The 24,868-nt window shown below is 50.7% G+C and overlaps 1 protein-coding gene across 16 annotated transcripts in view; it reads left to right on the top strand.

Annotated features, from left to right (window-relative positions):
• The window catches only part of NCAM1 (neural cell adhesion molecule 1), a 181,041-nt gene extending 156,417 nt beyond the window's left edge, over window positions 1-24,624 (top strand). For 6 of the 16 annotated variants that reach the window (XM_077306234.1, XM_077306231.1, XM_077306233.1 and 3 more), the window contains 6 exons: window positions 2,306-2,430; window positions 3,173-3,353; window positions 14,911-15,118; window positions 15,776-15,892; window positions 16,431-17,195; window positions 18,723-24,624. In XM_077306234.1, coding sequence (XP_077162349.1) covers window positions 2,306-2,430; window positions 3,173-3,353; window positions 14,911-15,118; window positions 15,776-15,892; window positions 16,431-17,195; window positions 18,723-18,843 — 1,517 coding nt within the window. In that variant the 3' untranslated portion in view covers window positions 18,844-24,624. Of the gene's footprint in view, window positions 1-2,305; window positions 2,431-3,172; window positions 3,354-7,050; window positions 11,956-14,910; window positions 15,119-15,775; window positions 15,893-16,430; window positions 17,196-18,722 lie in introns of those variants that run through there. The other 10 variants (XM_077306236.1, XM_077306241.1, XM_077306240.1 and 7 more) reach the window with 2 other exon arrangements.
• Window positions 24,625-24,868: the final 244 nt, after the last annotated feature.

The raw sequence follows: 24,868 nt of genomic DNA, 5'->3' as shown, positions 1-24,868 counted from the left end.
GAATTGGATGGTGTGGCCACTCAGCATTGTGCTGTTTTGTCCTGAAGCCAGGGTGGCCTGTGCAGAAGCTCCAAGGCACAGCCCTACTGGAGGTTTTCCTACCCAATAAGCCTACTGCTCAGTCAGCCTTCCAGGGGGGTCGCTCCCCAGACCCCATACTGCCTGCCTGCAAGCTGGGTCATGCAGGCGCTGAAGAAGCTGACCCACAGGCGACTCAGGACAAATTGCACAGCGGGCTGCGACTAATAATGCTGCCGAAGAAAACTCAGCCTGTCATAATTCCTCTTTGTTCCTATATCTGACAGCTGTAATGTCCCATTATTCCTAATAACACAACCCAATGCAATGAGAAACATATTCGCAGCAGGCCGAGCTAAAAGCTCCAGAGCTTTCATCTGCAGGACCTCCCAGTTGCTGTCAAAACCTGTTGAAAAGGAATGGCTGTTTTTTAAACACAAATTACATGCCTGGCAGTCCAGTCAGTTTTGTTGGGTTAGGGTCCAAAATGGTCATGAGGTTAGAGGAACTTTTCCTGCTCTGATGGGTTCAGTTGTCTTCCTTGGTCTAGGATTTATTTGGGGCTCTGCTCTGGTTTTGTGGGTGGGTGTTTGTTTTGTGTATTTGTTTGCATGCTTCTAGCGAGAACTCAAAACAATGTATTTATTTGACCCAAAGCAGCTCACATCACCCTCCTCTATTTTATCCTCACAACAACCCTGTGAGGTAGGTTAGGCTGAAGGAGTGTGCCTGGCCCAAGGCCACCCACCCAGCTTCCGTGGGTCTTCCAGAGCCCAGTCCAACATTCTGACCACTGCTCCACACAGTCCATGATGCCGTCCGTGGCTCTGCATTTGCTCTCTGGAAGCAGCTCCAACAAGGCTGCTAATATTTTAAAGCTTGACGTAGATATATGGCCACCATTACCTCCTTTCACAGCAAATTCCATGTTTTAATCACCAGTTGTGTAAAGAAAAAGTGATTTCGTTCACCCCGCTCCACCCTGTGCATAATTGTATAGAGCTTAGTCATGCCCCCCTCTTAGTCTTCTCTTTTCTTATCCGAAAAGCCCCGTCCTCTTCAGACTTCCCTAAACGTCAGAATGCACACAGAGCCCCTAAATGGAGAGTCGCCGTCTGCGGTGGAAACCCTTTGAAGCCAAGGTGTTCTGGGGCAAATGCTTTGTGGTCCGTAGCTGGTCTTCAGAAAAACAGCCAGCCCGTCCTCACGCCCTGTGTCCTCCCGCTTCCTTGCCTTGCTCACTCAGCGATGGGCAGGGGCTGAAATTCTCAGCGGAACAGTTTGCCTAACCGAAGGGAAGGGAGAAATCCGCACCTGCAGAGGTGGTGGTGAGCAGGGGAGTCTTTGACGGTTCCCAGTTTCACCTTTCCCCCGTGGCGATCCCACAGTGACTCGTGGCAGGGAATGGTAGCCAGGGGAAATGAGGCCAGAGGGTGGTACTGGGCGAACCCCCAGCCTTGTCTTGAGAATCTTCAGCTCCCTCATCTGAGAAGGAAGACCATCCAGATTAGCTCCTGATGTTTTCTCTTAGGTGAAGCTGTTAACTCCAGGATCGAGCAAGTGCTCCTCCTGTGCAGGAGGGGTGTGATGAGTCCACCCTTACCCTTGGGATCCTTGTTTCCCTTGGGCTCGTGACTCCCTTCTCTGCCTTTGGGAGGCGCTCCGTGTCTCCGGAGTCCTTATTTTGCTTTGGAAAGGGACAAGAGGTCAGCAAGGGGGCTGGCCTCCCTCTCCAAGGATGCCTGAGCCACCCCAACTCATGGGACTTTTCTCTCAAAAACCTTTCAGGAAGGAGACTTCCTATAATGGCCAAGTTTCTATTTAGGCCCGCAATATAGTCTTAATGTAAATGGTTAAAGATGTTTTTTTTAAAAAGAAAGAAAACTGGGAACGAGTACATTGTTTTAATGGATACTGCGCTATAGCACTACGAATATTAAAGAGCCAGAAAAAAATTCCTTAGGGAGGGTTGGAATGGAGACTGAGGGCTGAAATAGGGAGAGGTGGTGCCAGTGTGGATCCCGCTGAGGAATTCCCAAAGCATTTCAGTAGCCCAACTTGGAACCGCTACGCTTTCTACTTATGTCAGCGTTGCTCATTTCCTCACCTTTGGATCCGAAGGTTGTGCCTCCAGGGACACGTGACGTTTATCCCAGACCTCTAGAGCTGTTCACGTGGGAGCATTGTGGGTTTTCATTTATCGCTTCATCCACCCATTGTGCTGGTGGGTGGTTGATCACTGCGCACGTGGCCTAAACACTAAGCGTGACTTGCATTGTTCTTGTAGGAGAACCTAGTGCCCCCAAGTTGGAAGGGCAGATTGGAGAGGACGGGAACTCCATGAAAGTAAACTTCATCAAGCAAGACGACGGAGGATCCCCCATCCGGCATTATCTCATCCGATACAAAGTCGTAAGTTCAGCTAGACCAGGCTGTTGTCTGTCTGTCCTGGTCTTTTGCATCATTCAGAATGTGACAAGATTCTGCTGTCCCTCTTTGCTTCTGAGTGGGGAAAAGTCTGCACCAGCATTCTCAGCATGCCTGTCAGGATGCACGCCTGTCTTTCTCAGCAGGATTGCAGAAGACTCTGGGCTGCAATTCTCTTATTGCTTCCCCCCCCCCCCGATCATTTGCCCTGATTGTTGGGCTACCCAAGACCTCCGTGTCCCAAATTTATATTCCGTTCCACTGGTGCTATTAACTCTTTCTTCCAAATCTCTTTCATGCACCTCAAGGAAGAACCTTGATAGGGTTTCCAAGAGTCACTCAGCTGTAATGTAGCACTGTCTCTGAATGTGAACTTGCTGGACAACCCAGTAGCTCTGTAATCATACCTGGCTGGGCTTGGAGTATGGTCACTTCTGGACAAGCCCTTGCCCTTTAACCTATCGTGGAAGACAGGGTGCTTCTCACAGTAGCTTCCAATGGGCCACCAAAAATGTCTTAACTTGTCTATTACAGAGCGTCTTGGGACTCCTTTAAGCAGCCTCATTTACGTGAGCCCCACCACCTGTGACAGCCGGAACCAGCAGAAGGGGGGATGGGAAGAACTGCATCCTCACTGCCCGTGTTCTTTGGGCCCACATAGCCCCTTCGGCCCTCATGGCTCACCCACCTCTAAGCTGCCTCCTGCTGTCTTCTCTTCTCCCTGCAGAAGCACTCCTCGGACTGGAAGCCGGAGATAAGACTCCCTTCTGGCAGCGACCACGTCATGCTGAAGTCTCTGGACTGGAACTCAGAGTATGAGGTCTCTGTGATCGCGGAGAACCAGCAAGGGAAGTCCAGGCCTGCCCATTATGCCTTCAGGACCTCCGCTCAGCCGACCATCATCCCAGGTACGGCAGCGTCCAGCTTCTTCCCACCCGTTTCTGCTTAAAGTTAATGCAATGGCACCACATCCCTTAAAAGAAAAACACACAGACATGCACACACCAAACCCCTCAGCAACTTGCTTGCTTACAGCCATCCTCATAACCGGTTGCCCATGCTAAGCCTGATTACCCGGCCTCGTGCATACCCAGCGTGGCTGGTTGGGATCCGTGGTATGCATTGCCCCTCCGATGCTCTGGCCCCCTGCAGAATCCTGGAAAGTGTTAATCGTTGTGATGCTCCGTGAAATTGTTGAAGCCAGTCCGTTGTGGCCAAAGGAGAAAGTCCATGTGACCAGCAGACAGGCAGTATTGTCAAGGAGTAGAAAGATTTGACTGACTGTGGTTAGGAAGGTTCTGTGGCATTTGCATTTCACGGAAGAGCCTCTGGGGCAGGTTTCAAAAGTGGGGATTCTCCCTTGGCTCCCACTGACTTCAGCCAGCAGTCTTTTATGATAGCAGAGTTCTGTTCTGGAGCCGTAGGACATAGAGTATCAAGGCCTGCACTGCCTAGACATGATTGCATCAGGAGATGCACCATGGACAGTCTGGGACTGCCTTCCACATGAACGTGTTGCTTTCGGGTTCACCACACCAAATGGAGTCAGTGGCGGAGAGCCGCAGAGCTGTAATGTGGTCCCTCTGTAAACATGGACGGTTAACAGTGTTCAGATCTAACTAGTGATCCGCCAGACGTCTGGGAGAAATTACCTTGACAACAGCTGATGGTTCCTTTTCAGTTTCCACACGAAACTCCCTGTTAAGCGAGCAACAGAAGTGACACTTCAGTGTAGAACGGCTCAGTGTTCATCCACTGAGCTCTCTTGGCGTTTTCGGAGGAATTGTCTCAGTGCCGGCAGTGTGGCTTGGCCTGTTTCAGGAGAAAGGTAGAACGCGTAATCTGTGGCAGAGCATCCGTCCAAATGGGGGGCTGTGCCACCCAACCAGGGCTCAACACAGTTTTGTGTGTCATTCTTTTGTGATGGTAGGAGGTGGCATGATGGGCAGCAGGCTCAAGCGCAGACGGCAGGATACCGGCTCTAGGTTCAGACCCAGTAGCACGGTCGAGACAAACAGGATGTTGGGGGTATGAACTTTCAGGGGTCCAAGCTCCCCTTGTCAAACCCAGCTGTTCTCCTGCAGACTTGAATAACCATAGATGTCCATTCTCAGCACAAAAGGAAAATGCCCTTCACAGTTCAAACTGGCTTGCACAGTGTGCTAAAGGAGGCTGAACTCTATGAAGTGTACTTATCATGGAGATTAAGCACAAGTTTATATATTTAGCATCATGAATTTTCTTTCGCCTAATCAGGGAAAGGAGCCAGGAGGTATTGAGAGTGTCCAGCACAAAAACTTGGAAGTAGATTGAGGCATTCTAGATACCGCCGGGTGCTAGGAGTACGCAGGGCCACCTTTCAGAGTACGAGCTCTTAGCAGTGGCCCCTGCTTTCCCCGTCCATCTCCTGTCCTCACACATGGGCTATGGTGCAGTTTGCCGGCTGAAATGTCATCTGACTAAGCGGGGATATTCATTAACGGGGACAATATGCAGTAACATATTATTAAAACAACAAACGCTTGTTTATGATTTGCTGAAAACATCGCTTTAGGGTGATCCATTTTTCCATGCCTAAAGCTCTAATGCTCCCCACCCTCATCTATTTCAATTCTTCCCCCTCTAGCTAGAGCGCAAATGAATTGGTGGTGGGGTCATCTATATATATATGTATATATATCATTTGCATTTGTTCTTGAGATAATTGGATGTAAATGACCTAGACTGGATCACCATTTCCGCTCCACCCTTTGCTCCACCCTTTCAATTATTGTTAGATTTCTCGGCTCCAGGGAGAAACTTTACCAAGACATCTGTGACAATCCAGAAGGCTGAGGCTTGCCTTGAATGCCTCCCGTTTCAGCGCTGAAACCGAAACATCCCTGCAGGTCAGATTTCAAAAGTGAAATCTGAAAAAGCAGACTGGGATTTCGCGGTTGAAAATTTCGGCAAATGTACGGATAAGTGGGGAGGTTTTGTTCCCTCTGTGACGCAAGGCAGGACCGTGCCAGGGTCTCCTTGGTTGGAAAGGAAGCCCTGATTGTGAATTGGATGCAGGGGAGTCGGAGTTGTGTCGGCTAGCATAAGAATGGTGTGAAAAGCATTTCAGAGTGGAAGGGGTGGGTGGGTGGATGCAGTGCTAAGGGGTGACCTTGATGCCATTGCACGTTTACTGAGACCGAGGTGGTGGGCAAGGCACGATGTAGAGCCTAGAAGGACGAGACCCTGTCTCGAGTGCCAATGGGGAGTGAAACTGAGGAGGTGGGGAAATCCCATACCTGCAGGACAGAGGCAAAGGGGGAATTGTTCTGACAGGCTGGCTGTCATTTAGAGATTTGCAGGAAGAGGGGAAGAATCTAAATAAAGGGATACAGCAGGATTTTGAGTCTAAGCATTGGAGCGTTTTTGTTTATTCTGATCCTGCATGCACTCGAAAGCTCACGCTTTGAATAAATCTTGGTTGGCCTTGAAGGTAACATTGGAATCAGATTTTGTTGTCCCCAAAACCTTGTTGGCCCTTAAGGGGCAGCTGGTCTTGAGTCCAGTCATTCTACCGCAAACTCGTACGGCTCCCCTCTGAGACGGAATTGGGGGCAATTGCTGTTGCAGGCGTAAGGAGGAAAAAGGCGTAAGGAGGAAAAGCTGACCGGAGTTGAGGTGGAACGGGTCGGTGACAGCGAGGGAGGCCGAAGGGCAGTCAGCGGCCCCAGAGCTCCAGAAGGAATTTCGCCCAAGCCCAAGGGGAGGTGGGAGACTATTTTTCTTGCCAGCGTCTCCTGAACTCGTCTCGCTTAGCATCCTCCTGGCTCAGTGACGTCCGTCTCCAGCCCGCTGGTGTCTGCTGCACTCATATGTTTGTGAAACACAGTCAGCCACAGGCTGTAATCTTGCATAGCAAAGCATACACTGTGGGGAATGTCTAATCTGGGGAGACAGGCTGTGAGGCAGGGTCTCCCAAGGGGTTCCTGACTTTCACCTCCAGGTTTTTTGCATTTCTTGAGCTGAGCAGTGGGAGGCGTTCCGGTGGGTTGTGTCCAAGGAGGGCAGGGTTGGAAGGCTGCCCGCAAGACCAGGCGAGTGTGACTAGGTTTGGGGACTGGGAGGGGCTGATCTCCCTCCCTCTCTTGGCTGAAAGGTTCCCCATCGAGAGGGAGAGCCATCCTTGTCAGACACCACCAGTTCATTCCCATGTGCCTCCCCCCCCCCTTCTGAGCTCCCCATGTTGCATTGCTCATTTCAGGGCCCTTGGCTGGCTAATCCTGCCCTCTCCAGATCTCTCCCTTTCGCTGCCGCATAGCTGTTGCTGCCGCCGCTCTGCTCCTCTAACCTTTTGAATATTTTAATTTATACTAAGTTAAAGAGACCTTTTAAAATTCTTATTGTTTTTTCCACATTTATGACCTATTTTTCTTTTATCTATTTCTCTCTCTCTCTTTCTCTCTCTCTCTTTCTCTCTCTTTCTCTTTCCCCAATCCCTTCTCCCTTGTTCCTTTCCTGTGTCTGTTGTCATCCCACTGGAAACATCCACCCCGCCACATGCACCAACATTGTGTTTGAATTAAAAATTCCACCCCCTCCTGGGAATAATTTTTTGGCTGCCTGCAGCGACCTTGGGAGGTCCTGCGATGTCCCCCTTGGTTCCGTTGCTTCTCTCTGCAGCAGCTCTGCTTTTGCTCTGTTAGAAACTTTGCCACACAACTCGCTCCAGCAACAAGAGAGATTTGCTTTTGAAGACCCTGGTTTCCTCTGAGGCCCGAAAGCAAGATAGAATTCCTTATTTGCAAGGATTGCTTCCAGTGGTGGTTTGGGGGGTGGGGGGGTGGGGGGGAATAAAGTGCAGAACACAAGAGATGGCTATTTTATGGAGGAGAGGGCTTGGCATTGCTGTTTTGTAATGACAAATGGGTGGGGGATTCAAAATCAGGCTTTTTTAACAGTTCCTTACAACTATCTCCTCTCTGTGCATGCGTGCGCACCCAAACACACGGACCATTTTTAGAAGCTGGATGTGATTGGATTGGCTATTCTTCTCAAGTTGAACGACAAAACAATGTTTCTAATACCAGTTTTCCTTTGCGTTCTCACACATAGCAGTTTGTTCATCCTTGAAAATAGTGCGGTGAAATCTGTTTTGTTTTTTTTTAATTAAAGTCCAATAAAATAACCCAAAAAAATATCAAGTTATGAGTCTACAGACTGAAATGGATACTTGCAGGCTTGAAGTGCCCAAACTGAATCCCTCCACCCCCCGCCCCCCACTCCACCCCCCGCCCCCCGTGGTTTAGGGTTCTGTGCACTGGGGTCCATGAAGGGATGGATTCCTCAGCCAGCGTTCACTGGAAAGGCACTGGGAATGAAGTTGTGCCAGTAGTGATCGCTACTTGGGGCGGCTGGTGTGGCCCCCTCCGGCGACACCAGACAAACCAATCCCATTACATTCCCAACACAGGGCAACCATAAGAGTGTCACTGAACACAGGGAAATTTCTGCTCCTTTAAATCTGCACAGAGCTCTAAATGTTGGATGGGACAACCGATGTTCCTGGCAAGCAGTTTGAGTCACATGATGGCACGAGCAAGGCCCTGGCAAGAAGCTGCCCTGCTGTAGCCAAGGAGTGTGCCTGACCACAAACTCCTGCCCGGAGGAGAGGTCCCCGTGCTTAGTGACTTGGGCAGAGGGGCCTCCCCTTTGCTAGCTGGATGAACTTTTTGGGATTTCAGGTGTTTGAATATATATATTGCTGTTGCTTATGTTGCAGTTTTGCACATGGAATTCCAGCATCGATAGGAATTCTTGGTGTAGAATCCATTTAAAAACAAAACCCAGAATTGTGTGTGTTCCCCTCCTTGGCATTTGCCAGTGTGTTCTCAGTGGGCTGGGAACCCTCGTTCACAACTGTACAAGGAACAGCCTGCCAGTGCTGGTTTGTACGGCGTGGGCTTCTCCGATGCTTTGTGGTGCGAAGTCCATAACGGTGCCACAGTCCCCTTCCTTCCAAGTTAAATGGGCAGCTGGGAGCTCTGTGACCGACCAGATCGATATGCTCATTCCGTAGCTGACTGGGCACATCACTCTCCAGCAAACAAGGGCCAGAGCGAGGTAAGCAGCTCCAGGGGAATTCATCGTCTGTATAGAGCCTGGGATGCCGCTCTCTTGGCTTTCATGCAACTTTTTAAAAACTCCTCTTGAAGGAGAGTCACAGAGGATGCAGCCCCGTGATAAGTATTAAAAATGCATTCAAAGGAGATAGATATTCCAGGATTTGTCAGGACAGCAATACTGTGAAAGGTCACCTTCCTTGTCGGTGGGATTAAGAGAACTTCAGGGCCAGGTTGGGGATCTCCAACTTCCAAAGACAGGGATAGGCAGCCTGCAGTCGTTCTGCAGTTTGTTTCCATGGACCATAAAACAAGTGCAGTCTGGTCTCCTGAACCATCCAGGTTGCAGCTGCAAGAATGTCCCTGCCTCTCGTGGTATTCCCAGACCTGGCCTGGATCCCACCAGAAATCAGGGGGGAAATTGGATATTGATCCACCCAGTGGGAATCTTGGGATCTGCTCTCAATTCCGGAAATATGCTCTGCTGTCTTTTCTGCAGCCTCTTACAGTAAAAATAAATAAAGTCACTCCAGCTGCCGACACGGAAGGTCCCGTTCAGCCAGCACAGTAATGGTTCCAGCTTTGTTTATCAAGCGGGCGACGGGTCCTTTGGGAGGCCAGCCCCGTGAGATGCTGCCCAAACCTGTTTCTGTCCACGTTGTTCCATGCAATCCCTCCCCCGTGAACGAAGGCCTCGCTGCAGGGCTGCACCCCTTCCCCCTGGCTTGTGCTTCTCGAGGAGGATTGTGTGAATGAGCAGGCCCAAATCTCACTCGAAGAGCCTCAGTGCTCCCTATGCCCAGGGGGCAGGCAGTTCCAGTCCACGTACTCAGAGTGGCCGGCACGTCCCCTGCCCTGATCTGGCACTTCTGCTAGTAAGACAGCAGGGAGGCTTAACTGTCTCGTTACGTTTATACATTTGTATTATTTTTATTTTAAAAAAACATGCAGAGAAATCAAGAGAAAGACCAAAACATTCAAGGTGTCTAGGTTATTTTGGGGAGCATGGTGGGTGTGGAACTATATCCGTTAAGTAGGGTTGGGCAATGTGGCCGCCAAAGCAGCCCTTCTCGCCTGTAGGAGCTCACACCGTGGCACAGGCTGCTACGTCCGGGACTGGCCGCTTTGGCGACCGAATTGCCCAACCCTAGAGCCTTTTCCGTGCAGTGACTCTACGGGGTGTCCAGTGGGCAGGGCTTCTCCCAGGGATACCAAGAACCAACTGTGCTGTTTTCTCTCCACCTCCGGTGCCAAATAAACCATTTTGCTGTCGTCTTCAGTGACTGTTTGCAGGGTTTTCTGGGACCTCCCATGGCCTCGTCTTGGGGGGCTTCTGTAACTTAATAGGAAAAAGTTCCTTTTTGGTGGTTCAGCGTCTCCATGTACAACTTTGTGGGTCCGTTGCAGATTCCTGCCTGCTTGCTGTGCCTTGCAAATGCTCTGCCATCACAAGTGGAGTTCTAGTCTGCACCACTGCAGACCTGGTGTTTCCATGGCAGTGTTTCCCGCTTTTCCAGCATGCTGTGTTACAAAGGAGTCGGTTCTTGCAGCCCCCCCTTGCCACGTGACACTTGGAAGCATAAGGAGTCATGCCCATGGCGGGGTTTCCAGCCTTTGGCGTTGCTGCGCACGGTGCCCCCTTCCTCCACATTGCAACAGTAAATTAGACATTTGAAATCATAAGTCAATGAAACATTTTAAAATGCCATCAAAATTCCTCAGATTTAAAAGTGCTCTGCCATTCCGCCCCTTCCTCAACGAGCCTGGGGTTGTTGGCCGTTTTGCAGTTTTTCCAGTGGCAGCGGAGGCTGAGGTGGTGCGTACAGAAGAGAGAAGGGAATTTGCGTCTTAGGAAATGGCTGCTGGGAATCCTAACATCTGGTATACAGAGACAAAAACTTAAAAGTTGCTACCTGGCCGGCCTCTGTTTTGTAGGTTGAGGTCTGCAGGAAGCTGACAGCGTTGCTATGGACACATCTCAGCTGATTAGAGCTTCCACGGCAGAGGCTCAACTAGACTCTGAAGGTCAGCTGGGATTTTGCTCAGAGGAGATTGCAGATGGGTTGGACTGCAGGACCTGAACACAACTGCCTCATAAGTCATTGAAAGGATCATAGAATCATAGGGTTGGGAGGGAGCTCCTGGGTCATCTAGTCCTACCCCCTGCAGGGGGTTGGACTAGATGACCCAAGAGCTCCCTTCAAAATCTGATTCTAAACCTATCGCTCATCCACTGTAACCTGCCACCCCCTTGAGCTTTCACCGAATCAGCCTCTGTGTCAGATGGCTATTCAGCCTCTGCTTTAAAATTTCCAAAGGTGGAGAATCCACCACCTCCCGAGGAAGCCTGAGAAACCGCTCTAACTGTCAGGAACTTTTTCCAGATGTTTAAACGGAATTTCCTTTGGATTAATTTCATCCCATTGGATCAGGTCCGTCCCTCTGGGGTGTGAAGAAATGTTCCTTAAAAGAGGAATTGTGGCAGTTTTCCCCTGCAGTCCTTGGAATATCAATTACAGGCATAAAATAGGAGTCCAGAGAAACGTTTCAGCGGTTTGACAAGCCACATATCTCTCTCTCTCTCATGCCCTCAACGTTTCAAAATATTTTTATTCCGTTTTGGAGTCGTCTTTTCCAGATCTCCAAAAGGATATAGAACAATTTCATTTAATCAGAGGATTCCTACTCATATAGTGCTTATACTTTCTGTGGCTGCTCCATTTGAAATCGCCATTCCCAATACATCCGGTACTCTTATTAAGCATTCCAGTTCTGGGAAAAGAGGTGGCCCACTTCTAGTAAGGCACCCCGACCCCTTTGCCAGCTGTCAACACTTCCATTTCTATACCATATTCTACACATTAACACATTGAATATATTCAGGTGCATTGTGTCTGAGGAAGTGTGCCTTCACAGGGAAGCTCAGCTTGAATAAAACTCTGTAGCCCTTAAAGGTGCTGCTGGGCTCTCAATGCCTTCTGCATAAAACAGTTAAGGACAAACACAGATATTTCACAATCCAGTTGTGTTCCCTTCCTGCTTGATGAATCCTGTAATCTGAGACGAATAAACTTGAACATGTAAATATTGCCAGGATACATTCCCGGAATCTGCACGGACATTTTGACATTTCAGACTTTGGAAATCATTTGTTTCATATATCTCATGGGATCTTTGTGGAGTCAAATACCCCCTGCAGAGTATTTTGCAGCCCACTCCTTCCTCAGCAGAGTTGCACCTTTCTAAGCCCCCTCCGAGTCAGTGGACTGAGGAGGGCCTAATTCACTTTGAAGTGAAGTCATGCTACTCTCAAAGAGACACATAACGGATAACGGATTGATTTATCAGCTGTAATCCAGGTTTGTATCTGTATGTGGGACTAGATTAATAAACTTTATATGACTCTTCCTGATTAAGCCTGCCAACAATGTATATTTATTAATTAATTTATTATATTTATATACCACCCTCCATCTGATCTGACTCTGACATCGTGCTGCGCTGTTGCTAATTGCTATAAAGGTCCAAATCCCTGCCAAAGAGAATGGCCGGTTTGAAAGCCTTGGAGGAGACCTTTCGAGGAGCCCAAGACAAGTGTGCAGATGGTGTAGCGTTGCTGTGAATCCATGTCCCCCTCGGGCAGGAGCCTCAGTTTGCCAATCCCCACCAAGGCCAATCTAGTCCAGCCTTTCCTTGTTGACCTGGAACAGGCCTTGTCTGAGTTTGGATGCCGCGGTGTCCATCAAGTTTTTTCAGAAAAGGGGTTGGGCCAGGTAGGACTCTTATCTCACGCGACTTCTGATTGGCCACTGGACAGCTGATTGGGCAGCAGGTGCCACCAGCACTGGTTTTATTCTATTACTTTCACTTTTTTAAAATTGCCCTTGCCTTCCTTGCATTTGTGGCTCCGCCCCCTACAGCAGCCATTTTGTACTTGGTTCTGCCTACCATATCAGTCATTTTGTGGCTGTGTCCACCCCATTGTATCAGAATCCTAAGCGATCCACAGGCTCAAGGTGATTGGAACCCCCCTGATTTAGCTCAATATAGTCTACTTGCGGCAGCTCTCCAAGGTCCCTGGCAGAGAAAGGTCTTTCCCAGCACCGGAGATCCTGTCCACTGGAGATGCTGCGGGCTGAACCTGGGACCTCCCGTGCAGACGTGGGCTACAACCCTTCCCCCACAAACAGGGCATGACCGTGATAACTGCCCCCAGCATCTGGTGCCCAGGGATGCCCTGCCTCTAAACACAGGGATTTGCGGGTGATATCCCTTGATAAGAGTTTCCCTGCATGCATTCCTTTGGAGACCAACCTCCAAGCGACAATTGGGATGCACCGAGGTCACCTCAGTTTTTTAGAGATGGTGAAAACTGCAACTGGAATAGCTTCCAACCGCATGCAGGCCTCCAAAATCACTCACTTTGGTTTTTCATGACTGGAGGTGAGACGAGAGAGGGAAGGGAAATGTCACTCTTGATCGGTCTCCTCCAGGAGCCGGCAGGTACATGTGTGAGTTTCAAATGCACGTGCCTCCCCTTCCTTTCCACGCAAGAAGCAAGGGTGACAAATGCGTTTAATTATCCCTCCTGGCAGAGAGCTGAGCAGACTGGTGGGGACATTCTGGGGACCGTTTAATGAACCTCTGAGGGAAGAGGCACACTTCTCCAGCCAAAGCAGAGGACTTCCTTGGCCTCTCCAGCCCCTGCTGAGCAGAGGAGACCAGGCGGTCTCTTGGTTGTGTCGGCTTCCGGGGTTGTCCGGGCTGAGAGCCGGCTTGAATGAAGGAGGCTGGGCTGGAGCTGGGCTCGTCCAGATAAGGTCACGGGAAGCCAGATTCTGAGATCAGGGAGGGATCTGGCTGTGGAGGGCCTCGGAGAGCTCATCTGTAAAACAGGAAGATCATTCGATGGAATGTTAATGGAGCTGCCAAGTGGCTCGTGGCATCAGCTGGTGCGCCTGCCACAAGAGGGCTTTGATCACAGGTGTGCGGCTGATGAAAGAGGCCTTTTCTGCATCAGAGCCTTTGGAGGGATGGGGGCCCTTGCCTCTGCGGGGCTCGTGGCCGTGGTTGGCTGCGCTTCTTTTCACTACAGTCTTGTCTCCCGGTTCAGTTTGAAAGAAGGGTGCTTAATGGAGTCCTGGCTGGACTCGTGCCCCACCCTGTGCAGGCAGCGGGTGAGCATGCGGGGGCGCAACAGAACTGAAGACAGTGGACATGAGGTCATTGCAAGAACACAAGGAGAGGAGTATAAAGTCTGGGTCCACAGGGAAGGTGACGGGCAGAGATCAAGGGTGACTCCCGGGGTGATGAGTGCTCCCACCCAAAACAAATTCCTTGTTGCTGCCCCACTCCCAGCCTTCACCCCCCCCCCCGCCCTCAATGTATTAAAGTTCTATAGGATGAATGATGGGGATCTCGGTAGCTAAGCAGGGATTGTATGTGGATGAGTGACCACCAAGCAAGGCTCTGCAGAGAAGGGCCCTGGCGAATCACCTCTGCTTCTCCCCTGCCTTCAAAGCCCCACGCTGGGCTCACCGTAAGTTGGTTGTGAATTGAGGGCATGGGCAGACATAAAGGATGAACCAAATATTTATTTTCCTGGATTCCCTGAAGCCTGCCCACCACCTGTTGTAGAATTTTTGCCAACTGACTTTCACCCTCCCTTTACTTCCCCAGATTAGCCTTATCCTGGTTCAGGCCAAAGCCTTGTTTTACGGTATGCACGTTAATTCAAGCGCCTGTTCAAATTGGTAGTCATTCATTGGTCAAAAAGGAGCCAAAAAAAAACCACTTGTAACTCGAATCAAGAGGATAGATTTGTAGAAGAGGGTTCCAGTCGCTAGCTAGTGGTGTAGAACGTGCCCCGGGGGAAATACTCAGGGCTGGACATCAGAAGAGCCCTGCCCCTGAGGGCGGAGGCTGCTTTGGCCACTGGGAGCCCATCCCTTTGGGATTAGGGGTGTCCTGGCAGAAGGGCCTGTGCAGAGCCCTATAACATGCCTTTGGCAGTGACAGCTGAGTCAACGCACCACTGAAGGCCGAGGGGCTCCTGACAGGCCTAGTGGGAAGGGGTCTGCCTCTTCCCCACCGTAGAAGGAGTCCTTATTCTGCTCAACGTTCTAGAGGGGAAGTTCCACCCTTCCTTGTAGTCCCGGGTATTGTGGGAAGAGGCAAAAGTAGGCCCTCCTCTGGTAAACTTCACCGGGAGCAAGGACATGTTCAGCTCTTGTGCAAGCAGCCCGGACCCCTGCCTTTGGGGAAAGGGGCGGGGCGGGGCAGGGCGGGGGTGCAGACAGGACCCGTCCATGTCATGCATGTCTGTCTAACCCCTGTGCTTTCTCCTCCTTCTCTTTGGTCCCTAAAGCCAGCACAAGCCCCACGTCCGGTCTGGGCACTGCGGCCATCGTGGGCATCCTCATCGTCATCTTCGTTGTCTTGCTGGTGGCCGTGGACATCACTTGCTACTTCCTGAACAAGTGCGGCCTTTTGATGTGCATCGCCGTCAACCTGTGTGGCAAGTCTGGGCCCGGAGCCAAGGGCAAGGACATGGAAGAGGGCAAGGCAGCTTTCTCGTGAGTAAAGAGAAACACGATGTGTTGGTCCCTCCCTGGGACCTTCTGGTCTCCCCTCCGCTAGCGGTTCTTCCCCGACCCCTCTGGCTCGGTGGTCCTTGCCGTGAGCCCACGAGAGGCTGCAGGGTGCCTGGGTTCTAGGGATGCCACCTCCAGGTTGGGAAATTCCTGGAGGTTTGAGGGGGTGGAGCCTAGGAAGGGCTGCATTTGGGGAGGGGGACCAAGCCTCCCAAGCAGCCACTTCCTCTGAAAGAACCAGTCTCAGTTGTCATTTCTCAAGGAGGTTGGCAACCTTACTAGTGCACAGCAGAAAAGGGAGCAAGATGCCATTGCTCAGAGAGGTGGGAGTGCTCCGTTCAGTGCCCAACTAGAGTGGTTTGGCCGGTCGCCTAAAGGAAAGCAGGCAAGAAGCAAGGGGAAAGGCCAGGCCAGCCACAAGAAGAAAGAGAGGTGCCACCACAGAGAAGGCCCTGCCTCTGCTTGCTGCTTGCCTCACCTCTGCAGGCGGGAGGGCAGGAAGCAGTGCTTGGCAGGAGGATTTTAGCAGGAGGGCTGGACAGCGCAGGAGGGTGCCGTCCGTCCTTTAGATAAGCGGAGGCCAGACTGTGGACCGCAGTTGCCATACCCCTGATGCAAATAACTCCGTGTCCTCTGCAGGAAGGACGAATCCAAGGAGCCCATTGTGGAGGTGCGGACGGAGGAGGAGCGGACCCCGAACCACGATGGAGGGAAACACACGGAGCCCAATGAAACCACGCCCCTAACGGAGCCTGAGTATGTTGAGAACAGTGTGTGACCGCCTACCTGTGTGCGCCTCTGTCCCTGGGGAGGGAGCCTCCGCCCTGGGCGGCCTCCAGGACATAGAAGACAAGTTCCTCTGTATGAGATCCATCCACGGGGAGGGAAGAGGCCGGGGAGAAAGTTCAGCATGCTGGAACTGTGCTGTCGGTTTTGGAAATGTGCTCGCAGAGAGAAATGCGAAAGGGCTGGGGCTGGGGGATTCTCTTTGGGAATGGGGTGCTTTGGGTCCGGGCATGCTCTTTCCACTGCCCACAATCTCTGGGCCCCTCCTCTGTGCCCGTCAGCCTTGCCCCTGGAAGGTTGGCGCTCTCTTGCTTCCGTGTCTGTCTGCCTCCCTCCCTCCCTCTCTCTGTGCCTGGATTAACCACCTGTTGCTTCTGCAGTCGCCTCCACTCACCCAACTGCCTGCCGCTTTCATGGGCTTCATTGTTGGTTTCTCTCTCTCTCTTTGTCTCTCTCTCTCTCTCTCTCTCTCTCTCTCCTGCCCCCCTTTTTCTTGCCCCCTTCACAGGCACCCTGCCGATACTGCGGCCACCGCTGAGGATATGTTGCCATCAGTCACCACTGTCACTACTAACTCTGACACCATCACTGAAACATTCGCCACGGCTCAGAACAGCCCCACCAGCGAGACCACGACCCTCACCTCGAGCATCACGCTGCCAGCCACGCCCATGCCTGACTCCAATTCTGTGGCCCCCAATCAGGGCACGCCCAAGGCCACGGCGGCTCCTCCACCGCCCGCCTCCACTCCCAAAGTCGCTCCCCTCGTGGACCTCAGCGACAGCCCGGCCTCTGCTCCGGCCCCGGCCAACTTGTCCTCCAGCGTCCTGAGTGGCCAAGGGACAGTGCTGAGCCCCAGCACCACAGCTCAAGCCCCGGAGGCAGCCAAGGCTCCCCCAGCAGCTAGCAAATCCCCCGCCCCCCCGCCCCCCAACCCCGCCAGCCCTCCGGCCTCGTCCGAGCCCAAGAAGGAGGCCTCCACCCTCAAGAGCCCCGGAAAGGAGGCCGCCCCGCCCAGCGCGGCCAAGAGTCCCACAGAGGCAGCCAGGAGCCCAGCAAGCCAGAAGAGCGAGCCTGCCGCTGGGGGCGCCACGAATCCCACGCAGAACGAGGACTTGAAAATGGACGAAGGGACCTTCAAGACCCCAGACATTGATCTGGCCAAGGATGTTTTTGCCGCTCTGGGCACGGCAGCGTCCCCCTCTGGGGCTGGAGGCCAAGGGGCATCTCCCACACCGGAAAGTTCTGCATCGCCAGCACCTGCAAAGACAGAGTACGCCTTCCCCCTTTAATCTCCTCTGTCCGTGTGCTGTGTCTCCAGTCTGTGCTGTGTTTGGCTCTGCATTTCACGTCCGCGTGTTGAATTTTTAACCTGGCTGTTTTTTTCTGAGCTAGCTAACCCAGCTCTTTAACCCCGTAACTGTAATGGAAGGGATTGAGGCACCCCTGGGTGAGAGGCGGACACGTCTGGTCTTGATAAGCACCCCCCACATACACCCCCTGCCGTGTTTCCCAGTTAGCACTGCCTTGTCCTGCAATAGGGATTCAGGCAACTCCATCCCAGTTTCTCAGAAGGGTTTGCACTGGCAGGCCGGTCTTGTAGTCAATTGCATGAGCCGGTAGAAAGCCGTGACTTGGAGGAGGGACTCTTAGGGAAGGCTCTGCAGAGGAAGGCTCAGGAGCCCACTTGCCTTGACAGCCCCTGCTGGGGCCTCCATAAGTTGGTTGGGACTTGATGGTACAAGCCCACGTTCAGCTAGAAAGCCCTGGCCAGGATGGCCCAGCCGGGACAGAGCTCCCCAGACCTTAGGGTCAGGCTTTCATGTAAGAGACAACCAGGATCGTCCTGCAGAGGCAGGCAATGGTGAGCCACTCCTGTTTGTGTCTTGCCTGGACAACTCCGTGGTGCCATTGAAAGTCAGCTGCGATTTGACAACCAGAGTTGGGGGGGGGGGCATCCAAATGTTGATGGTGCCCCCACTTCTCTTGTAAATTCTGCAGGCAGGGCAGGCCTTCTCGCTAGAGGCAGGATCGCAAGTGACTTTTCCGAGTGAGAAGTGGTCCCTGACGGTTGCCAAGCAGAGCCAAGTGCTCCCTTCCCTCCCCCCTCCACGGAGCAAAGAGGCCCGATAGGACGGACTGATGGCTGCTGTGGAGGCAGGAGACCACGTGTGGTCATGGAGAGCTCAGGGTGGCCATTGAGAGGGACCCAAAGGTGACCCCTGGAAGTATCCTGAAGAGCTCCTCCTCCTCCTGCCACCTAGTGCCCAAGAGAGGCGGTTCTCCCACTGATGCTTCTGTCTGGGATCTTTTAAGTGGCCCTGACCTTTGCGGTTGTGATCCTGTTATTCAGCACTTATGCAAAACGTGACTTTAGAAAGAGGCTGCGGTTTCTTGGCATTCCGGCCCTCCGGTCGAAAGAGTTGAAACCTCCTGAACGTTGGACCTCGGCTGGTTGGCCTCTGGTCTGCTTAGAACTAAAGAGAGTGGAAGTCGCTGTTTGGGCGCCCCCAGTCTTGGGCAGGCAATCCCCTCTTGATGTGTGTGTGTGTGTGTGTTTTGCTTAGGAGCCATGAGAGTGAGAAATAGGAGACCTCTTCTGTCAATCTGTCAATAACCAGCTAAATAAGAACCTGGAGAAAACAGCCAGGAAAGCCGAGGGACTTCCTGGAGGAGGAGCTATGCTCTTCTCCCCCCCCCCCCCCCAGGGCTTCTTTCCTGTTTCTCCCACCCCCTTCTGTTCGAGGCAGAGCTGTTGGCCTTTCTTTAACTGGCGATGTTTTGGTGACTCTTCCGACAGGAAAACCCCCGTAGAAGAAAAGCCTGCCTTTCAAGCCACGGAATCCAAGACGGCCCCTGCGGAAGTGAAGACGGTGCCCAACGAAGCCACGCAAACAAATGAGAACGAGAGCAAAGCATGATGGGCAAGCGAGCCAAAACAAAACACAATAAAACAAAACGGAAAGAACAACTTCACTTGAGCATTGACAACACGACACGCATCTCACCCCTCTAGTGTCTTTGCCTTTTTTTAAAAAAAGAGAAGAGACAAAATGCATACATGGGGGAAATGTTTTCTTTTGTAGGTTGGTAGGAAAGATTTTTATTTCTTGTGCACTTGCTTTTAAAAAAATATAATACTTTTTTTTTTAAAGGATAAGCCCATGACCCCCATGAGGACACCACAGTCCTTGCAAACCGTCCCTGCCGAGCTGTCAGCAAAAGCGAACTGCCGCTTGCGTAGGAGATGCAGAGGAGAACCAGGCAGCCGTGGCAAACTGTGCTGCCAGCTGCGGCCGGCCACAAAATCCTTTATTTTTATACTTTTCAGTTGAGTTGAGAAAAATCTGTAAACTCCAAAGGAAGTTCTCTTTTCCCACTCCTCCCCCCCCCCCCCAGTTTGTTTCCCATTTGTTTTATATGCCTTTCCAGTGGAATTCTGTCTTGTGTCCTGCAGTCCTGGGGCAGAGTTGTCGTCCCGCCCCCCCCCCCCCCGCCCGCCTGCCCCGAGCGCCTTTCGCTCCCCCACCTTTTGCAGTGACTGGGAAGGCTGGATGAGCTCTTCCCAAGGTCCGTTTCAGCAGTGCCAGTGCAGGATACGCCCCTGGTAGATTCTGGGTAGGGCTTGTTTTAATTCACACTCACACATATATATATATATGTTGCATTTTAAGAAGAATGCCATTGGGCAGCATTGGGGGATATATGCATATATATAGGTAGTTCTCATATATATTATATATGTGCATATATATTTCAAATTGCAGTATTCCTTTATTTTTTTTTCCTGTTTTTGGTTTAAAATTTGTTTTGCCAACTTTTTTTTTTCTTCCAGTGTTTACAAGCGACAAAATGTTTTTTAAAACTTTTGTTGTGTTTAAATGTCTATGTAAAATAGCTGCCTTTTTTTAAAAAAGAGAAAAAGTAAATGCAGGCTATATAGATCGTAGGTGGCCCAGCATGCGTGCTTTGCAAAGGGGGAGATGTTTTAAAATATGGATGTTTACAGTAGCTGTTTCCCCTTTTATCTTTTTTTTCAATTTTTAATTATTATTATTATTGTTATTATTATTTTTTAAATTTCTTACTGGAGTAAGAAGTGAAGCGAGTCCCTCTTTTCCTTGTCCTTTTTAACTTGTGAGCGATTGACGTCCTGGTTCGGTAGCTTCTTCCTAAGCAGGATTTTAACTTTAAGCATGTGAGCTGCCAAACAGAAGGGTAAATTCTTGAAAAGCAGCGGCACAATCCACACAAAGGAATTGACCCAAGTGAAACTTGTTTGGTGTCCCATCCATTTAAATGGGAGACGCTTTGGTAGAGCACCTAACTGGCTGGTCTCCTTTTGAACTTTGGCTGATCCCGGCCAGCCCTTTGCTCCCGGTCCTTGTCCTGAAAACTGACCCTCTCCTGTGATCTCGGACCTGCCCGGGCTCTGTGCAAGGAGAAGCCGCCCCATTCTCTTTGATAGCTTACATGGTTTGCACTCGTCAATGGAGGACGTGTTGTTTAGACCTCCATGTTCATGTTGGAGGGGAAAGAGACGAGGTTCAGAAGTCCTTTGCTTTTAATGAGTGAGTTCTCGTTGAGCTAGCAACGTTGGCGACTGTTGCAAATTCATTTGCGGTGAATGAAGGCTGGTTTTCTCCAGTAAAACTTTCTGCAGGCAGTTTTGGCCCAGGAATTGGTCTTGGAATGCTTCAGCCTAACAGGAAATCCTTTCTTCACTGCATCATGGCTCCACTTGAACCCCACAGGGTAGTCCCCAGATGCTCCCACCTCTGCAAGCAGGGGAGCGTTTGTAAGACCTATGCAACATTCCAGATTACCCCTTGGGAGTCATTGGATGCTGAGGTGGACATTCAAAGTCTTCAAAAGGCTTTTGCTAACAGCCACACCTCCAAACTGTGCTGAGAACGTGGCTGCTGGGGCGGGGCGGGGTGGGCCAGGCTGCCTCCCCAGGAGGGTGTTGCTTGCCAGGATTAATCCAGGGTCTACAGCTTGGGTTTGGAGCAAGATGGCAGGCAAGATGGCAAGCTAGGGCTTTGCATAAGGGTGGAAAGTAGTTTCCCGGGTGCATGTTCCAGAAGAGGAAGCACGCATTCCTGAAGAGTGCTAAAACCAGTTCTCACCCTGGCTGGCTTCAGTGCAGCCTCATTTCCCTCCCACCACCAGGCTCAGGTCTCAAAGCAAAGGCTGCTGCAAGAGACGGAGAGGTATGGGGGGCGGGGGAGGTCTACCCAGATTCTGAGGTGCAAAGCTGTGAATGGCCAAAGCATAGTTGCACTGAGCATTCTTTCCAAAGAGGCAAGTGAATTTCCATCCTGTGGGAATTTTTCTGCATGAGCCCTGGTTTTATTTTTGGAAGGGGGGGTGGGGAGTCGCACAGAAGCAATGTGCTCTGGAGTAATTCCCGATCAATCCGGTGGGACTTTCATGGGAGGGTTTTCTCGTAAGGCGTTGTCCATCTTTTGTCTGGCCAGATTCATTGTGGTTAGATCCCAGTTCTCTTGTCAGTGTTTTTCCTTCATCGTGCCTAGCTGTTTGCGAGAGCAGAGGCCCGCTTTGTGCCGAGTTGTGTGTCTCTGTGCGCTTTTGAACATTTTACCCTTTGGGAAGGTCACTGGCTTAAACTTTAGCTCCTGCTCAACGGTTGGGACTGGGTCGGAATCCAAAATGCATCCAGGAGACCGGTTCTTGGTTTGTTTTTTTCTCCTAAGGCATTCTCTTCTGTCCTCTCCAAGAGTCCTCCCCTATGCGTCGTGAAGCCAGAGGGGAGCTTGTATAGTCAGGGCTGGTCTCAGTAATAAGATAAGTTTTAAAAAATAGCCGACCCTCCCATAGTAAAATACATATTGCCATACTGATGGTGTTCTTTCAGCCTACACAATCTTAGGTCTTTTTTTAAAACGACAACATACGCTTACCACCTGAAGAACAGGGCAGGGAAGAGTACAGGTTCTGTGCAATCAGGGCTCATTTTGGTGTTGCCACTGAGACCCTTGACCGCTTAATGCAGGGGTGGTCAAACTGCGGTCTCCAGATGTCCATGGACTACATTTCCCATGAGCCCCTGCCAGCGAACATCTGGAGGGCCGCCGTTTGACCACCCCTGGCTTAATGGAAGTGAATTTACCTTGCACAGGAAAGGGGTTCGTGGGTCTGTCCCTCTCTGGTGCGTGGGCAGCAGCTGCCATGTTCCTGTCAATGTCAGTCAAAGCTGTGCATGCTTTGGGGACATGTGCTTGGAACATCTCATGGCCCCAGACAATACAGCTGTTCTCTTTCAGGGCACGCACTGCACCAAAACCTCTGAATCGGGGCTGCAGTTTTAGGTCTATATGGGGGTGAAATTCACCAGAAGACTGACATTAAAATGGTGCCCCTTCTCTGCTGATCTAGTAAAAGATTGGCGATTTAGACCCCACAGTCTCCTCAAGTGGGTAGGCGCTCTTCCAGCCACGTTTGATCTTCAAATCAGATTTGAACTTGCCGGGATTCTGAAACTCCTTACGTTGATAAGTCTAAGCACTTTTTCCTCATCGGAGTAACCCAACTACTCATGTGTATGCCCGTGTGAGATGAGAGTCTCCTTTTCTGTGCAGGATCAAGCCCGGAACAAACAAACATTTCCCAGCAGTCCCAACATGAGGCTGCGTCTATGCCGTTTTAGAACCACAGGAAAAGCCACACAGATATGAAGCATGGGGGGAAGGATGAGGCCGGCGGGTGAGACCAGCCCTTTGTATAGAATTTTTTTCCCATTTTTTAAAAACGAATTTCATTAGATCTGCAAGCTTGTGCACTGTGGGTGCGTGAATATCTTAGTGTGAAATGTGTTTTTTGTCATAGTATCTAAATTTTTAAAATAATAAAAAAAAATTCAACATAGTTCGGATGTGGAAGGCATAGCGGGGCTAGTTCAGGTGACTGAGAAGGATCCAAATGAAGCCTCGAATCAGGAAATGTAAAAGAGGAAGGGAACGCCGCTGCTCTCAACCGGAAGCGTAGCCTTTAAAAAAGAATGCAAGCCTGCAAAACTGAATGTGAGAATAGAGCATTCCTTTGAGCTAAGAAAATGAGGGGCCAAGAGAAGGGAGGTTACGGTGGGGGAGACTGCAGTCCAGCCTGCGCAAAATGGAGCCACATTTTGATATACTACTCTCATATGTATGCAGTCTTCAATGTAACATCTCTCAATTATAATTTCAAACTGTGAAAAATAATAGTCTTGTCATTTTGCTAAATGTGTGCGGGGGGGTTGCTTTTTTGTTGTTGTGTCTGTTTTCTCTTCAGCTCCTGGGGGGGTTGACATGGAGGCTAACTTGTATAGACACATAAACACACACACACACACACCTGTGCCCCCCTCCATCAACCCTTGGCCTCGTGAGGGAGTTAGGAGAAGAGGAATTTCAGGCTGTGCACCAAGCAAAGCCTTTGTTTATAGGGGAAGAGGATATTCTGGCCCTTGAAGGAGCCTAAAAGTGGCCCCATACGAATGTTGTGAGCTTTGTCTCCCCAAGGAAGGGCTAATGATAGGAATAGGAAAGGCCTTCAGGGCAAGCGGAGAGGTCGCAGTGATGCATCACCTCAGTTCCTAAAAAGTGGCCACTGTGAAGATCTGTGAATTTGTGCAAATCTTGACCATTTTTGCCAACTCCCTCTCGTACCTCGTAAGTTATTGTCCACTAAAGCGCCGAGTGTGCTCACTGGGGAGGAAAAACAGCCACGATCCGCTGGGAACTCCCATATGCAAACGCACTCCTTGAAATGGGAGCCACGCGGGTGACGTATTTTTGTGGATCGATCCCCCTGCAAACTCATCCCGCTGCCATGTTGAGGCCTAGTTAGCAACTGGAGCCCGAACTAAAGTCCTGTTGACGCCAATGGCAAGATGGCGGTCGATCTCAAAAGGCTTTTGACAGCAACCTCTCAGAACAAGAGTAGCTGTCGGCCCTTCCTGAACGGGAGCAGGGCACGGTTGCCATCCTGCCGCCTTCTCCTCGCCAACCGACTGGCATTCCTCAGCACGTTTGCCATGGGAGCAGGAGACCTTAAGAGCACTCTGGCTGGGTGACGCTCCCAAGTCGCCTCCTTGGGTTTCCGCCTGTTTCTCAGACTCTGAGCGCTTCTCCGAGGGTCTGGCTCTCTCAAGGGTGTCATCTAAGCCTCCGTTGGCAGAGAGACGATTTTAATTTAGAAATGGCTTGTTCCCCCACCCCCTTTGGGGAAGGGGGAAAAAAGGTGTCTTCACATTAAGTTTTATTTTTATATATATTTTATTTTTGAAGTGGACACGAACCTTTGAAGAGGGACCAACAATACACTGTTTACGACGTACAGATATATTTATATATGTATGCGATCTGCGCGTCATACATATATAACTATATAATCACCCAGCTTCTCGTAGTACAGTAACGATGTATTCCATGCAGCATCCTAGCGAAATAGCACGTTTCCCTGGCTTGGTTTCTGCCATGAAGTTTTGTTGTTGTTCTTTTTTTTAAAAAAACTGTGGTCGTGTTTTTGGGTTTTTACGATTCTGTTCCCGGTGGACATCTCCAGACCCCCCCCCCCCTGGCCCACTTAGGCAGCGGTGGCCGTGGTCCTCCATTCACATCCTTCCCTGCATTCCCTGTTTTAGGGGCCTTCTCTCTTGTTATAAAAAACAAAACAAAAGACAAAAAACTTTTTACCGAGTGAAACATGGATACCACCTTTATTTCCATTCTCACCTATGTAAATACTGGTACTAACGGAGAATTTTGACTTTGCATTCTGTCAGAATACATGTGTTCAAATAAAAATTACCAAAAAAAAAAAAAAAACGCCTATTCCACGTCTCTTCAATTTTTGTGGCCACTTTGCAAAGTTCCGCACAGGTTTTTTCAGTGCCTTCAATCGGCAAGGCTTTGGCACAAGACTGGACCTTTCCAGGAATAT

The sequence above is a fragment of the Paroedura picta genome, chromosome 12 (genome assembly GCF_049243985.1).
Source record: "Paroedura picta isolate Pp20150507F chromosome 12, Ppicta_v3.0, whole genome shotgun sequence".
Taxonomy (NCBI): Eukaryota; Metazoa; Chordata; class Lepidosauria; order Squamata; family Gekkonidae; genus Paroedura; species Paroedura picta.
The sequence above is the reverse complement of the archived record's forward strand: the minus strand, read 5'-3'. Positions and strand labels throughout refer to the sequence as shown.